At 44.7% G+C, this 16,745-nt stretch overlaps 1 protein-coding gene across 2 annotated transcripts in view; it reads right to left on the reverse strand.

The window, feature by feature from the left end:
- USP30 (ubiquitin specific peptidase 30) overlaps positions 1-15,311 on the reverse strand; it is a 22,526-nt gene extending 7,215 nt beyond the window's left edge. Inside the window, exons 1-8 of one of the 2 annotated variants that reach the window (XM_010828670.1) lie at positions 14,764-15,311; positions 13,278-13,460; positions 7,269-7,372; positions 5,478-5,576; positions 4,829-4,874; positions 3,514-3,608; positions 1,339-1,398; positions 769-855 (exon numbers count right to left, since the gene is read on the reverse strand). In XM_010828670.1, the coding sequence (XP_010826972.1) occupies positions 769-855; positions 1,339-1,398; positions 3,514-3,608; positions 4,829-4,874; positions 5,478-5,576; positions 7,269-7,372; positions 13,278-13,460; positions 14,764-14,962 (873 nt within the window). In that variant the 5' untranslated portion in view covers positions 14,963-15,311. The remainder of the gene's footprint in view (positions 1-768; positions 856-1,338; positions 1,399-3,513; positions 3,609-4,828; positions 4,875-5,477; positions 5,577-7,268; positions 7,373-13,277; positions 13,461-14,763) is intronic. The other variant, XM_010828672.1, reaches the window with a different exon arrangement.
- Positions 15,312-16,745: the final 1,434 nt, after the last annotated feature.

Raw genomic sequence — 16,745 nt, forward strand, 5'->3', positions numbered from 1 at the left:
CCATCTGTGATGCAGGAGACCCCAGTTGGACTCCTTGGTTGGGAAGATCCCCTGGAGAAGGGAAGGCTACCCACTCCAGTATTCTGGCCTGGAGAATTCCATGGACTGTATAGCCCATGGGGTTGCAAAGAGTCGGACATGACTGAGCGACTTTCGCTTTCACTGTTTTAAAGAGGATGACATGGTTGGATGGCATCACCAACTCAATGACATGAGTTTGAGCAAACTCCGGGAGATAGTGAAGGACAGGGAAGCTTGGCATACTGTAGTCCACAGGGTCACCAAGAGTTGGACATGACTTAGCAACTGAACAAAAACAAGAGTCATTAAATAATTGTGACTGTTGCAGCAAGAGAAACAAAGAGGCCGCAATGAAACTCTGCACTGGCTGCCTGTCATCTGTTTTGTTTTGTGTCTTCAAAAATTCTTTCCCGTATACTTTCTCTTAATTCAGAGGATGACATTCCTGGGGCAGTTGGGCAGGAGTGAGACAGGTGGGCATGGAGGGGACTGTAGCAAATTGGAGCGGGCATGTCTCACCTCAAAGCATATGATTCCATTTTTTTCCTTTAAACATTCTGTGAATGAAACAACTCATCTGGGAAAAGATATAGTCCGTGGGTTGCCAACTTTCTAAGCAAGTTAGGTGGCTGTGGCTGCAGGGAGCCTCTGGGCCAGTCAACAGAGCTCAGGGCTAAGGGTATGCGAGGCCTTGTATCCGGACATGGGGGCCAGCTCAGGAGATGGCAGCTGGGGTTAAAGTCATACCTTCGTACAGTTGTCACAGACAACATCCCGCACGGATTCTGACGAGATGAAGTGGTGAAGGCAGTGGTCCAGGGTCAGTGGATGACCCTATGGCACAAGAAGCACGTTCATGAATACAAGTCAAGGAGAGCTGGACTGACACCGCTAACAGGGTGAAGCCCAGAGCTTTACTCTGCTTAGGTAGGCTGCGAGGCCTCACAGACACAAGTGGGTGTTTCCCGAACAAAATGGAGCATTCAGAGCATCCTAGATTTGTTATTCTGGACGGATTCAAGGGTATGAGGACCCAATACTGCAGAAAAGTATGCGCTTCTGTGCTGTTTTACGCATCTCTGAACTTGAGAGGTGTGTGTATATGTATTTGAAAAAGCCAAAATTTCTGCAGCGAGAGAGAAACCACCTTCTTCCCCCTGACAGGTCGTGGTAACCACAGATTAAAACTAAGACAGGTTCAACCAACTATGTGTCTGAGTCATGTGTAGTACCTGAGTTACACAAGATGCCTCAAAGCTCTTTCAGATTCAGAGGTCTCTGAAACAGACTCGAAATAAACCAGAGATGGGTACATACCCATGTGGAGGCTGGAATACTGAGGGAAAGACTGTCGAAGGTATCGAATCGAACGGGACTCTGAAATATAAATTGCAGGAAATACAGAAAGGACTTAGGTTCAAGTCGAAGGTATATGCCTATAAAACAGTTTCATATTTACACACCCAACAGTAACATAGTTAAACATAATGTACTTACCGAGAAGCAAAGTCTATTAAGAACAACTTTGTAAACATAAGAACTACAATAATACTAAAGGACAGTTTGGAAAAACTGTACAATAACATACCTGACCCAGCAAAATGGGGATATTATCCTAAGGAAATAACCACAGACAACATAACTACATGGATGTAGTTACCACAGCACCATTTAAAACAGCAAAACACGAATGGGTGAAACTTCCAGGGAATGACAGAGTAAATTATATCATGTCCACATAGAGTGGAATACTGTATTTAAAATACTGTAGTAGAAGTATACATGATTACACAGAAAGATGTGCATGTTTTATGATTAATTGGCACCCCCCCCAAAAAAAAAAACAGACGACAAAATACATTTAATAAGAGTTCCTGCTTTTGGGACCTCCCTGGTGGCCCAGTGGTTAAGAATTTGCCTGCCAATGCAGGACACATGAGTTCAGTCCCTGGTCCAGGAAGAACCCACATGCCATAGAGCAACTAAGCCCGTGTACCACAGCCCCATATAGCCAATGCTCTAGAGCCCATTCTCTGCAACAAGAGAGGCCACTGCAATGAGAAGCCTGCATTCCACAATAAACAACATCCCTGCTGGCTGCACCTAGAGACAGCTCACATGCAGCAATGAAGACCCAGCATAGCCAAAAATAAATAAATTAATTTTATTTATAAATAAAACAATAAATAATAAAATCAAGAGAATTTATTAAAAAAAAGATTCAACATCATTAGTCACTCAGTCATGTCCAACTCTTTGCAACCCTATGGACTATAGCCTGCCAGGCTCTTCTGTCCATGGGATTCTCTAGGCAAGAACACTGGAGTGAGTTGCCATGCCCTCCTCCAGGGGATCTTCTCGACCCAGGGATCAAACCAGCATCTCTTACGTCTCCCACGCCGGCAGGAGACACGGGAAGTTCTCATGATAAGGCCAATTAAAACCACAATGAGGGGGAAAAAAAATGAGACACCATGTTGCACACAAGAGAATGGCTATAAATAAAAACTTAGATAAAAAGTGTTGATGAGGATGTAGAAAAATTTGAAACTTCATTCACTGCTGGTAGAAATAGAAAAATAGTCTCACAGTCTCTCAAAAGGTTAAGCTTAGAGTTACCATATGAGCTAGCAATTCCACTCCTAGGGAAATATTAAAGAGAGATAAAAACATGTTTCCACAAAAATGTGCACATAACTATTCACAGTAGCATTATACATTAATAGCTGAAAAGTACAAACAACTCAACTGTCCATCAACTGATGACTAGATAAACAAAATGTGGTCTAGCAATACAGTGGAATAGTACTTGGTAATAAACAGGAACAAAGCACTGGTATGGGCTACAACACGGAAGAACCCTGAAAACATGCTGAGTCAAAGAAGCGAGTCTCAGGGCACCAGACATTGTATGATTCCATTTATATGAAATGTCCTGAACAGACAAATCTATAAAGACAGAAAGCAGATTAGTGGTTTCCGAGGGCTGACAGTGTGAGGAGAAATAAGAAAGGAAGCTAATGGGTACAGGGTTGATTTATTCGTGTGTGTGGTGGGGGGATGATAAAAATATTCTAAAATTGACTGAGGTGACAGCTGTACAATTCTCTATTTTTGCATCATGTTCAAAATTTTGCATAATAACATTTTAAAATCTCAGAAACAAAACACACACACATACACACACCAAAGCTAAACAAACAAAAAAACCAGCCCTAGAATCTGTAGTGTTCACCAAGAGTACAGACCCAACCTCAGGACTCAAAACCCCGCCAATCCACAGTGGGTTTGCTGCTCTTGGTACAGAAGATGCCATCTGAGAGTCAACTGGTACGTCAGCACTCACCAAACGTGGGCAGTCAGTTGACTAAGCACAGAGACCCCAGAAAATGACAAAAGCCAGACACCAATGTCAGTCAGCACACTCCGGCTCCTTCATGAATCTTAAATAAAACCTTGCCGGAAAATAGCAGGCACTGATAGTGTATTTACCTGGTGCTCACAGTGTTTGCAGACCATGTTACTCGTGAGTCGTCCGTGAAAAGGATGCTGAGACTTCCAGTGGTTGGATGTGGGATGTGGTGACCCTGAAACACAGAACACCTTTGGACAGGCCACCTCTCGCCCTTTGGCACCAACCTCAAAATTCACCCTCCTTCTTAGTACGTGGTACAAACACCCTCTTTAGAAAGAAAAGTTTCTGGACTTCCCAGGCAGTCCATTGGTTAAGACTCCAGGCTTTCACTGCACAGATATTGGACTTGATCCCTGGTCAGGGAACTAAGATCCTGCATACCATGAGGCAAGGCCAAAAGAAAACAAAGGCAGAAAAAAAGGACTTCTGAAAACATGAGAATGAGCAGGTTCTAAAGAGCTGGGGTTTGGGGGTTAGGATGGGAGTTAGTGGAATAAACACAGCGGTGTGGTGTGCCAGTTAGAACCACGCGCTGGAAGACAGGCCGGCCTCGGCCGCGTCCTGGCTTTGCTTCTTTAGTCACCGGGCCCAGAGCCAGACTTCATGTTTATAAGCCTCAGTTTTCTGGAAATGGGGATAATTGTGATCCCACTATGCCCCACACCTGGGGCTTCCCTGATGGCTCAGCAGGTAAAGGATCTGCCTGCAACACAGGAGACATGGGTTCAATCCCTGGATTGGGAAGATTTCCTGGAGGAGGAAATGGCAACCACTCCAGTATTCTTGCCTGAAAAATCCCCTGGATGGAACAGCCTTGTGGGCTACAGCCCAATGGGGTCGCAGAGTCAGACACGACTGAGCGACTAAGGGCATGCCCCACACCACCAACTTCACAGAGCAGCTGGAAGGCTCCTGTGAGGTATTATGGTGACTGGCACAGAGCAGGGACCCAAAAGATAACTGTTCTCATTACTACCAGTGCACAAAGGAACTGATGTCATTTTCTTAAGAAAACCATGTTTCCTTCTAGGGAGGCCTGGAACATTTGCAGGAAGAGCTGGCCACAGTGCAAACGCGGAGGACACGGCACCTTCAGCTTGTTAAGTTACAGGACCAATTCAAGAAGGTAGAGCGAGACCACCGTTTGAGGCAGAAACAGGTCCATTAAGCAGAAACTGAGCAGGGCTTGGCTGTAATGGAATACTCGAGATGCTCACTGGGGGGACGGTTTAGAGCTGTTTCTGAAACACAAGTTCCTCTCAAATGCACACACTCCAAGTCGGGATGGATGTCACCAGAAAAAAAACATTCTTTTTAGAAAACATAAAGCAAATTACTGTCCTATCAAAAAGGTACACATCTCACACGTTACAGTTCAAGGGAAACGACTACCTCTGGTGCGGCAGGTGATCTGTCTGGGAGTTATTTCTGTCTGCTGCTGCAGGGGAAGAAAGAGAAAGAGGCTGAAAACCCTACTGCTCTCCCTCTGGCCACCCACCCTCAATCCCTGCTTAAATCTCTTGTTTCTGTGCTGACTGCCCTGTTTAAAAATCAACTTTAAGCTAAGCTTCCTAAAAGCAGCCTTAACTGCTTTTGGACTGATTTCTGTACCTATTCCTTCACCAAATGCAACTGGACACCTTTCCTCTCTGGAATATCTGCACCCTCCTCCTTTGACTAGTTAACTTTTATCAACTCTCTAACATTTACAATGTGCCAGGGAAATGAGATTCATTGAGCATTCTTGGGGCTCCTTGCTCTCCTGTATTAAAAGTGGGGGCGGGGGGAATACACTCTTTCCTCTCAAGGCCAATGCAAATTGCAGCAAGGGATTACTTTCAAGAACCTCAACACTGCTAACCACAGTCACTGAATGCCAACTGTGAACGTTCAGACCCTTCCCCAGCCTCACTCCCACTACTGGCTTTTGATCGAATTTTACTTTTCAGTTTAAAGTTGTAGGAAAATCACACTTGTGTCCCCCGCACCTGTTCGATGTGCACAGACCACACTGGATGTACTGAGAGTGTTAACAGTTTACCTCCAGGGAATGCACATCAAACAGATGTGTGACCCGGGGCTGGCGGTCCCGCTCATCCTCCAGTGATGAAGTGATCACATGGAATAACTCGTGGGCGTCCTGTCAAGAGGGCAGAGCATTCTTCAGAGCGGCTGCAGAGGCTGGGCAACGCCAGAACCACCCGCCGTGTGCACCGCCAGGCAGACCCTCTATGGCTAAGCTGGGTAGAGTTTGCTTTCCAGCTTCTCAAGGCCCAGTGTGTTCAACGGAAACGGCTATAAAAGTGGCTGGCTGACCTGATCACTAACAGTGAAGGTGTGGACCAGGTCCCGTGCTAGATGTTCTGATGTGCTCAGAGAGGAAGGGAACCATAGACAGACGTGGTTTCTCTCCCCACACGCACCGCAGCGCCATGCGGCTCAGAGTCAGACCCTGGAAACACTCCCCAGGAGCAACTGGGACCCAAGTGGGTCCTTGACAGAAGAGCAGGACTTAAGGAATGTGGACAAAGAATGTCACTCGTCACATCAGTAAGCAAAGGATGGTGCGGCCACCAGACCAGACCCTGCAGTCGCCCCACACTGTGCACCCTGAGGGGATTCAGGATGGAGAAAAGCAGGATATGGGCCCGAGATAGCTAAGGTGCACATTGAAGGAATGATTTCAATGAGCCCAGATGTGTGCATCTTCCCTTACGTAGAAAAGTGCTTAATTCATTAACTTGGGCAGTCGGTTTTTCTTTAATTAACAGTAATCTTTCGATGTTCTGACTACTGGTTTTTTTCTTTTTGCAAACACTTGATATATCCTGGCTGCTCCCTTACCTCTTCGGAGAAGCCCCCAGAGCTATCTGAGAGGCCATCTCCCTGCTTAAGGACTGCCTTCAGTATGCCCGTCAAATAAAACCCGATTCTCGGCTTTAAGGCTGTATGGTTTTTTTTTTTTGGCTGACAGGTATCTGATGTCCTGAAGAACTAAACTCCAGTCGCTCTCTCAGTTTAGAGAAATGTGAATTGTAGCTAAATAATTCCAGTTACCAGAGGAGGATTACAAAAGTAGTTTCTAAATGGAAAAATATTTTGACATGTAATGGATTAGTCAAGAAGCATCATGAGAAAGCAGAGATATTCTCAACATCGTGTTTAAAAAGTAACACACACATGATTTCCGATTAAAGTGGAAACGGAGACCATCTTTAAAGAAAAGGGGGGTGAGAAAGCCTTCCCACCTCACTTTTCTGAGTTTTTAAATGCCTCTCACTTCAGCCCCACAGTATGGGGAGTCCAAAGGCTCTTGTCCAAGGGATGGACAGTGGAGGCGGCAGTGGCCAGCACAAAGCTGGCCGGGGCCAGCCTGGAACACTAGCAGATGGGAGGAGGTGCTGCCGGAAGTGCACACCCACGGGGGCGAAACTGTCGGTCCCCAGAGCTTCACACTGTCAGCCCCAGCGCTGTCTTCTGGAGAAGGGGAGAAGGTAGAGTCACTCACGTCTCTCTGAAGGCCTCACGTGTCCCCATCAGCCACTGAAGTGCAAAGTCACTCGAGAACTAAAAAGATCTCCCCTCCCTGGCGACAGCGTGCCTATGCCCTGTCCTGTGAGTCTTCTCTGTCCCCAATCACAACCTGGTCTCAGGACACTCAGGCTGTCTGAAACGTCACAGAAACATCCACACAGGCCTGGCCACTAACTGCAAGGTCAAGGCTGGCATTTACTCCTCCCGCTGCAGCGATGCAGCTGTTTCTGGAGCTGAGGCCCCAGCTCATGAATGGGAAGGAGTCTCTGAGGAAACCTGTTTTGAATATCGTGTTCACCTGCTCTTCAAACGAAGAGATCTGCCATCGGTACATTCTTAAGACGTCCAACAAGCAGCTTGCATCCAAGACCTCTTCGTCAGTGACCTCTTGGCAGGATAAAGCTGGAATCAAAAAAGGCAACAGTTATTAAGTGAACCAACACAACAACTAACCAAGAAAACCTGTGCAGAAAGATGTGTCAAAGCTAATTAAAAATGGAAGGACTGGAAAATTCACCCTGGAATTATATCTCTTTTGTTACTCTTCCCTGTAGCCTTACCCAGTTAGGACGCTGGTAGACACCTGGAATTTGCTGAATGAATGTAATTTTTCATGCGGCCACAGCATTTAGTAACCGACTTTCAGATATCTGAATTACTATCATCAACAGAAACTTACTGTTGCAAGATTAATGTTGAATAAAATGAGTTTAACTCTCAACTTGGAGGGACAGGAGGGCCCTTAAACATCCAACTGTTCCCCCCTACACTTTCTGTCTAGCTCCTTCTCTACAGGACTGTCCCAGGACCATTAGGCCTTGTTTGCATCTGAATTTCTATTACTACAAAGCATCAAGCTCTATGAGGCAGCCTGAAGGAGTCCTCTGAATGGTTTACTTTTCTTTTTTCTTTTTGTCATTGTTGTTTTTCGTCGCGCCACCTGGCTTTTGGGATCTTAACTCCTAGAGTAGATATTGAACCCAGCCTTCAGCAGTGAAAACACCAAGGCCTAACGCCTGGACAACCAGGGAATTCAATCTGAGTAGAATCAAGCTTAACAGATACACATAAAAGTTTGATGAGCTTATGAATTTATACTGCAATTAAATCTACATCAGGGGTTGGCAAACTTTTGCTGTAAAAGGTCAGCTAGTAAACATTTTAGGCTTGGCAGGTCTCTGTAGCAACTACTCAACTCTGCCACTGTAATACAAAAAGCAGTCATAGATGATAGATAGATAATATGTAATATTATATAGATATGTAATATTATAAAGATGGTACATAATAGTATATATTACATAGATACATAAGCAATATTACATAGATAAAATGTAAACAAATGGACATGGCTGTGTTTCAATAAAGTTTTATTCACAAAAACAGGTGGCATGCAAATTTGGTCCTGGGGCCAAAGTTTATTGATTCCTGATCCTGACCACCCCCTTCCCTGAGCATATTATTAAGGACCAATATATTACACTGAATCAGCACTGCCATGAGATAAAGAAGATAAAAATATAGGAGGAGCCTGCCTCTCAGTGCAGTTTCTGGGAGTTCAGTGATTCTCCAGATAAATTAAGCCAATGTTTCTTCTCTGTGATTTGCATTCAGCGAACTGGCAAGATGGCTGTGACCCTGAATACTGCCACCCCGACCCATGTCGAATCATGGCTGGTGACCTGAGGAGAAGTAGCAGCCTTGACAGCTGGTAGCCAGTTACTGGTGCAATAAACCCTGGGGTCAGACCCTTACCCTACCTGTCTAAAGATGTATTATTCCTTCCGTCTTCCTCCTACAGCCCCAGGCAGCCCTGTTAGCTTTTTCCCTCCCAAAGAACATCTGAACGTCCCCTTCAGCCCAGTTTTGCCTACAACACTGTGGGGCAGCGCGGCAATGTCTACTATTTTCCTATCTTACAATCCAGCAACCTTTCTCAGGATCTGCCCAGGGAAACATGTGACTGTGTGCTTGACGGCCATGTACAAGGAGGTTCGCTACAGCCAGTTTATCTAGACAAGGCACCAGAAGCTAATAGCTAAGTGGATGGGGGACGTGGTACAGCTGTAAAGGTGCATGAGGTTTTGCAAACCATGTATGTGATACGGGATTAAGATTCAAAATATATTGCTGCTAAGTTGCTTCAGTCATGTCCGACTCTGTGCGACCCCATAGACGGCAGCCCACCAGGCTCCTCTGTCCATGGGATTCTCCAGGCAAGAACACTGGAGTGGGTTGCCATTTCCTTCTCCAATGCATGGAAATGAAAAGTGAAAGCAAAGTCGCTCAGTCGTATCTGACTCGTAGCGACCCCATGGACTGCAGCCCACCAGGCTCCTCCATCCATGGGATTTTCCAGGCAAGAGTACTGGAGTGGGGTGCCATTGCCTTCTCCTCAAAATATATTAGAAAAAAAAAACTCCTAAAACTCAACAATAAAAACACAGAAAACTGATTTCAAAAATGGATGAAAGATTAGGATAGACATTAAAAAAAAAAACATATAAATGGCCAATAAACACACGAGAAGATGCTCAACGTGACCTATGATTAGGGAAATGCAAATCAAGGCCACAGTGAGACATCACTTTCACACCTACTGAGGTGGCTGTTATCAGAAAGACAGACAATGACAAGTGCTGGTGAGGATGTGGAGAATGGAACATCCGTGCCAAGGGAAGGTAAAAGGCTATAGCCACTGTGGAAAGCGGTGTGGTGACTCCTCAAAGTATTAAATAGATTGCCATCTGATCCAGTGAGTCTACATCTAGGTATATGACCCCCCAAAATCAAAAGCGGGGGCTTTAACAGATATATATGTCCACCAACGTCCACAGCAGCGCTATTCACAACGGCCGAAAGGTGGAGACAGCCTAAACGTCCACTGACCTATGAATGGGTAAACAAAACGCGGTGTGTACATCACACACACACACACACACACACACACACACACACTGGAAAGTCGTTCATATTCAGCCTGTAGGAATGACCTTCGGGCACATGCTCCAGTGTGGATAAACCTCGAGGACATTATGCTAAGTGAAACAAACAGGGTACAAAAGAACAGATATATTGTATGATTCCACTTAAATAAGGTACACAGTCAAACTCACAGAGACAGAAAGTAGAATAGCGGTTACCAGGGTCTAGGGGTAGTAGAAAATAGGGAGTTACCATTTAATGGATGTAGAGTTTCAATACGGAAGATGAAAACATTCTGGAGATAAACAGTGGTCACGGTTGCCCAACAGTGTCAATATATCTATTACTACAGAACTGTTTGCTTCAAAACAATTAAGATGGTAAATTTTAAGTTATGGATATTTTACCACAGTTTTATAAATGGGCAAAGGATATGAGCTAGTAGTTCACAGAAGACAAAATACATGAGACCAGTAAATTCAGAAAAAGAAAAAAAAGTGAATGAGGGAGAGACAGGTGTACGAAACGGCTGTTTCTCTAATGCACATAAGGTTATTTGGTCATGAAAAAACAAAGAAAGCAATATATCATTTCTGTGGGTAGGTAGAAATGCAGTTAAATTCACAGAAATGGTCTGGAAGGTTACACTTATCTTTTGCTTTCTGGAAGGAAGTGGGGAAGAAGGGCTGGGATAGTGGTAAAGAGAACTTCAGGCCTCTCTGTAATGCTTTAACTTTTCACAAGGAGAATTTATTCAGGCTTTACTTACGGAAGTAAAAATTATTTCTAAAAACCAAAATAAAAGACACAAAGAGGCAGAAGCAGAGAGGGGAGCATATGGCAAGAGGACACCTAACCCTCCGTTATGACAGCACCTAGCCTGCGTTAGGACACCCGTGTAGACATGTCAGTTCTTCACACAGCCTTTGGGGTGGTAATTTCTTTTTTAAACAAGGCAGTAAAAGAAAAGAGTTTCAAGTTGCCTCTTATGTAGAAGAGCAGAACTTGCTTTTCAAAAAGGTTTCTGGTCAAGGTGAGATCATACCTCAGGTTAAGCAATACTCAGCTAACTGTTTTCAAAATCCAATTTTTTTTCTGATAATTTTTTCTAATAATACACAATCATTATTGAAAGTTTTAGTAGGTTTTTTTTTCATCTTTTAAAATTGTCACCTGTACCATACCAAAATATCCATGGCTAATGTTTTGGCCTTTTTCTGTCCACCCTTTATCTGCAGACATTTTCGCTTTCCTGAAGTCAAATTATACCATATTTTGTATCCTGCTCTTTTAAACTTAATAGGATAGCTGATGCCTCCTCCCAAATTAAAACTAAAACTAAAACACTTCAGAAAGATGATTCTTAATGGCTGGGTAACATTCCATTGCTGGCTTAATCACCCTACTGCTGGATAACCACATTCTTCCCTTGCTTCCCAAACCCCCGTTACAACAAGGTGCTAGAAGTCTTTGCTCACACAGTCAGCCATCCATACCCACTTGTTCCATATCCTTAGAGTCTGCCAACCAAAGATTGAAAATACTCAGGGAAAAAAATTCCAGAAAGTCCCCCAGAGCAAAACTTGACTCTTCCAGGCACTGGCAACTATGTACATGGAATTTACATTGTATCAGACATTATAAGTAGTGTAGAGATGATTGACAGTTGATGGGAGGGTGTGCCTAGGTTATACACAAATACTACGACATCTCATGTAAGGGGCTTGAGCACCTGCAGGTTTTGCTGTCTGCCTGTAGGGGTGTACAGATGCTGCAGGAGGAAAAACCAGTTCTACAGTAAAAAAAAAAAAAAAAAGTGGTTAAAAATAAAACGAGAGGAAGCAACTTAGATGTCCATCGACAGATGAATGGATAAAGTTGTGATACATATATACAATGGAATATTACTGAGCCGTAAAAAGGAACAGAACTGAGTCACTTGTAGTGAGGAGGATGAACCTAGAGCCTGATACAGAGCGAAGAAAGAGAGAAACAAACACTGCATATTAACATGTATCTGTTATGGAACCCAGACAAATGGTACAGATGAACCTATCTGCAGGGCAGGGATAGAGACACAGACGTGCAGAGTGGGCTTGTGGCCGCAGCGGGGGCGGAGCGCTGGGACGGACTGACAGCAGCACTGGCACACACCGTCGTGTGTAAACTGGCAGCTGGTGGGAGCTGCTGTACAGCACAGGGAGCTCAGCTCAGTGCTCGGTGATGACCTAGAGGGGTGGACTGGAGAGTGGGGAGACGGAATACAGGGAAGGAGGCTCAAGAACAAGGAGACACCTGTGTGCATGTGGCTGATTCGTGTGTTGTCCGCAGAAACCACTACAACGTTGTAAAGCAGTTATACTCCAATATTTTTTTTAATGAAGTTAGATTGGTGGCTTCCTAAAACCTTTACCAAGCCCACGTACCAAGCCCACTGTGGCTTTCCAACCTCAGGGCTAGTACTGGGCCATTCCCAAACTTGCCTGCCCTGGGAACAAACTCCACTCCCAGCTAGTACAGATCACAGTCCACTGAACCACTAGGTCAAACGGTCCTACGTGTTTTGCAAGTTGTTACCATGTGGTTCCAGACCGCCTTCCGCCAAGGCTGTCCCAAATGACACCACCAGCATGTATGAACGTGCCACCCAGGGGCAGCTCAGGACTGTAGACTTGCTTTTGAATCTTTGCTGACAGGCCAAAAAGCGGTACCTCACTATTATGCTATTAATATTTCTTTGATGGTGGACACAGTGAATATTTATTTTGCTTGTTTTGTTTGTTAGATACATCCTATGTGTTAGTCGCTGAGTCATGTCCGACTCTTTTGGGACCCCAAGGACTGGACTGTAGCCCACCAGGCTTCTTTCTCCGTAGGATTCTCCAGGCAAGAATACTGGAGTGGACTGCCATGCTCTCCTCCAGGGGATCTTTCCGACCCAGGGATCAAACCTGGGTCTCCTGCATTGCAGGCAGATTCTCTGTGGTCTGAACCACAGGGGAAGCCCAGATATATCCTGTCTCTACCTAAATACAATTTGTATTATTGCTTTTGTCAATTACCTCATTCCCTAGGATAAAATACTTTTTTTTAACTTTGATGTTTTTGAAACTGGAGTACTTCTTACAATCCAAATGCTTAAATGGCAGTGGGTTTTTTTTTCCTTCCTTAAAAAGCTATTACTGACAATTTTTAAAATAAATGATTACATCTTTGATTAAAAAAAAAAAAACCCTGAGTGTATCTATTGGGCCCTTAGTGCTTTTTTCATAAGAATCTGTGTGATTTTTTTTCCTACAGGAAGGCTATTAACCCTTCGCCTGCCATCTGGGCTGCTGCTCTGAAAACGCACACAGTCCCCTTTCCATTTCCAACTCAGTACCTTTCAGGAGGTGCAACAGCGTCAACGATAAGTACTGGTGTTGGGGGGGCTCCTTGTGACCCCCAGTGTACTGGGTGGTGAACTCTTCCAGCCACTTGATGAAGGTGGGGCAGGCGGACAGGCCCTGCAGCAGGGAGTTCATGAAGCAGGTGTTCCCCAAGTTGACAAGGCCAGGCACAAGCCCTAAGTGAGGGGGGAGAAGAGAACAGCACATCACACAGGACCGGCTCTTTGTTCCTCTCCCATCTGGGCCCCAGAGCTCCTGCACTGTGGCCTTGGACTGGAGATCCCAATCTCAGAAAGCCCTTATCCACAGGGACCAGGGGGCCAAGTGTTCTGTCCCAGCCAAGGCCTGGACCTAATAATGCTCCTTCAGGAGATCCGAGGCTGCAGAAGGGCAGGTCCTGGCCACGTGGGACTTGTGAAACTCATCAGAGCACCAGAGTGTCTGGCACAGCCTGGCTTACGTTAAATGTACAGAAACACTTAGTAACCTCTCTCTTTCTCTCCCTCACTCTCTCTCTCTCTCCTTCGTTAAGAAAGCAATGTTTCTCACAACAGAAGAAAACAATCATTTTGTTCTTGCTCCCTCAGGACAATGATTTTGTTCTTATAATCAGTGGAAAAGACACTGCTCCTGCCATTCTGATCAGTCTTTCTGCAAAGAGATTAACAAGATCTGACAAACTTTCCTCTTCTGCTGAAACTGAAAACAACAAAACCAAAATTTTTATTATGAAAGTCCTCAAACATCCACAAAAGAAGAATAGATATCTAATGAACCCCAATAACAACCGTCCCCAAATTGAACAATGATTCAGGATGGGGTGGGAGGTGGAAGGGAGGTTCAAGAGGGAGCGGACACATGTATACCTACGGCTGATTTATGTTGATGTATGTCAGAAATCAGCACAACATTGTACAGCAATTATCCTCCAATTAAAAATAAATATTTAAAAAATGATTAACATTTTGCTACATCTGTCCCTTTTATGTATTTATTTTGGCTGAATTTTAATCAATATAAGTACAGCAACATTGACAAAAGGGGGCATTTTTAAAAATAAGAAAATAGATTTTTTTGTTAATGAAGAAATGAACTTGAAACATTTACTAGTGACTATTTACTAGCGACTAGCAGCCATTTGGTGAAAGCACAAAGCCATCACACAATTAGGCAGCTGTACAGCTGAAAAACACAATAGCTGTAATAATGAGGACATTTAGACAATTAAGCCACTTGAAATTTCTCATTACGAAGCATGTCTCAAACTCACGCCCTTAGTGGGGGTGAAATATAAATCTTTTTACTACAGGATATAAAATAATGAGTCATTAAAATTAACTTCTGCTTAAAAGCAAATACTGTCGACAAAATTGAAGACGCAGGAGAAACACACATGTCCTCCCCCTTTGGTAATGTTTTTGAATAATTAAATGTTTGGGTCGAATCTACAGACTATGATGCAAAGGCTTCATTTCTTACCTTTTCTACGCTTCTTTCTTTCTGTAATGGGACCCCAAATAACATAGATTCCTGCTGCAAGAGCAGCGGCAATTCCACCTATAACACCCCAGTTCTTCATGACTTTGTATCTAAAAAAGAAAATAAGTTGACTGTCTTTCCTCATAACAAATACAATACATGTATATATAGGGACAGGTACACAGATATAACATTTCATCAAAATAACCCATTGGCCCGCCACATACCTAGCTTTCAAATTAAAGTAATATACAGTATAGGATATGTCTTGAAAATCTGCACACACAGGTATTAGGATTTAAAACCTAAGTCGGAGCACAACCTCAAAAAGCCCCACTTCACTGGAGAGCGGGGTCCAGGGCTTTCCTCCTGCTCTGTCTCTCATCCTACCGCCACACTGGCCACCACCCCAGCCAAAGCCATGCTCCCGCCCCAGGGCCTTTGCATGGCTGCCCTCTCTGCCTGGGGTGCTCCCCCCGCCAGTCCCACTGCTTGGCTCATTCCCGCCCCTCCTTCCTTTTTTTAAAATTATTTTTTATTTTTTTGCCTTGCCATGTGGCATGGGGGCTCTTAGTTCCACAACCAGGGATTGAACCTGTGCCCCCTGCAGCAGAAGTGCAGTCTTAACCACTGGGCTGCCAGGAAAGTCTCTCCCTCTCACATCTAACAAACTATCAGAACCTGCTCTCATGACATTTTACCCAGCTCTACTTTTTCTTTTCACCATAGTGCTCTCCACTTTCCAACATAACATTCACTGATTCACTATGTTTATTCTCAGTCTCCCTCAACTAAAATGCAAAGTCCCCGTGGACAGGGATCTTTGTTTTACACACTAACATATTCCAAGCGCTTCCAAGTGTTTAGATCACACAGTAGGTTCTTGATAGTATTTACTGAATAATTGGAGAAATACAGACATGGATTTATCTTTTAGGTTATTAAATGGGGGGAGATCTTTATACACAGTATAAAGATAGATAGATAAAGTATAAAGATAAATAGATGTAAAAATAGATCTTTATACAATCATATAAAGATCTTCTAAATATTTATTACATATTAAATGTTTCTTCATTTGAAGCTTGATTTCAACACTGAAGTTATTCTTTTACTACAAATAAAGAAATTTCACCAGCAGTTTAAAACACTGTCTTCACACACAGTTATGTATTTCCACTAAATAAGGCAAACAATATATATACGAACTTTTGCAGGAAGTGGGGGCTGAGGGTAGCCACAGTGCTCAGTCCGAAACTGCAGCCCGTGGGAGGAGGGTAGACAGAGAAGGGACATCAGGACCCTGGCAGGACTGGGGACTCATACTATCGGGGGTCCTGGCAGGAATGGTGGTATCTCAACAAGCCTGGGAGCCCTAACAGGTTAAGGGGTCCTGATTGATTTAGGAGCCCTTGCAAGATAAGGAGTCACTAATAAGACCGGGGACTCGTACAGACTAAGGGATCCCTGGCAAAACGGGGGCGGGGGGCGGTGACAGGAAGAGGGGTACTGACAAAATGGGGTGGGGGGGACACTAGCAAGCTCGGGGTACTCTAACAGGGTTGTGAGAATCATGGCAGGGTTGGGGAGCTGGGCAAGGTTCGTGAAACCTAGCAGGCCAGGAACTGACATAACTGGGGAGCCCAGAAGAATTGGGGGTATCCTGACAGGATGAGGGAGTCCAGGAAGTCCTCCGAGGCGCTGAGAGCTCCGAGAGGCCACTGACGGAATTCGGGGCCCTGACAAGCCTGAGTCTCCCGGAAGTTCTGGCGACAGTGACAGGGTTGGAGGAGACATTGGCAGGTGGAAGGACGGGGGTGCAGGGGGCACTGATAAAACTGGGGGCCCAGCAGAACTGGGGAATGCAGACAGAACCGGCGTTGCCTTGAGGCCCTGGAGGCTCGACACCCCCACTCCCGACCCAGGGCCTGGGCCTCCAGCCCTGCCGACGCAGACGTCTCCGACCCAGGGCCTGGGCCTCC

This window comes from Bison bison, unplaced genomic scaffold (assembly GCF_000754665.1).
Source record: "Bison bison bison isolate TAMUID 2011002044 unplaced genomic scaffold, Bison_UMD1.0 scf7180017864495, whole genome shotgun sequence".
Taxonomy (NCBI): Eukaryota; Metazoa; Chordata; class Mammalia; order Artiodactyla; family Bovidae; genus Bison; species Bison bison.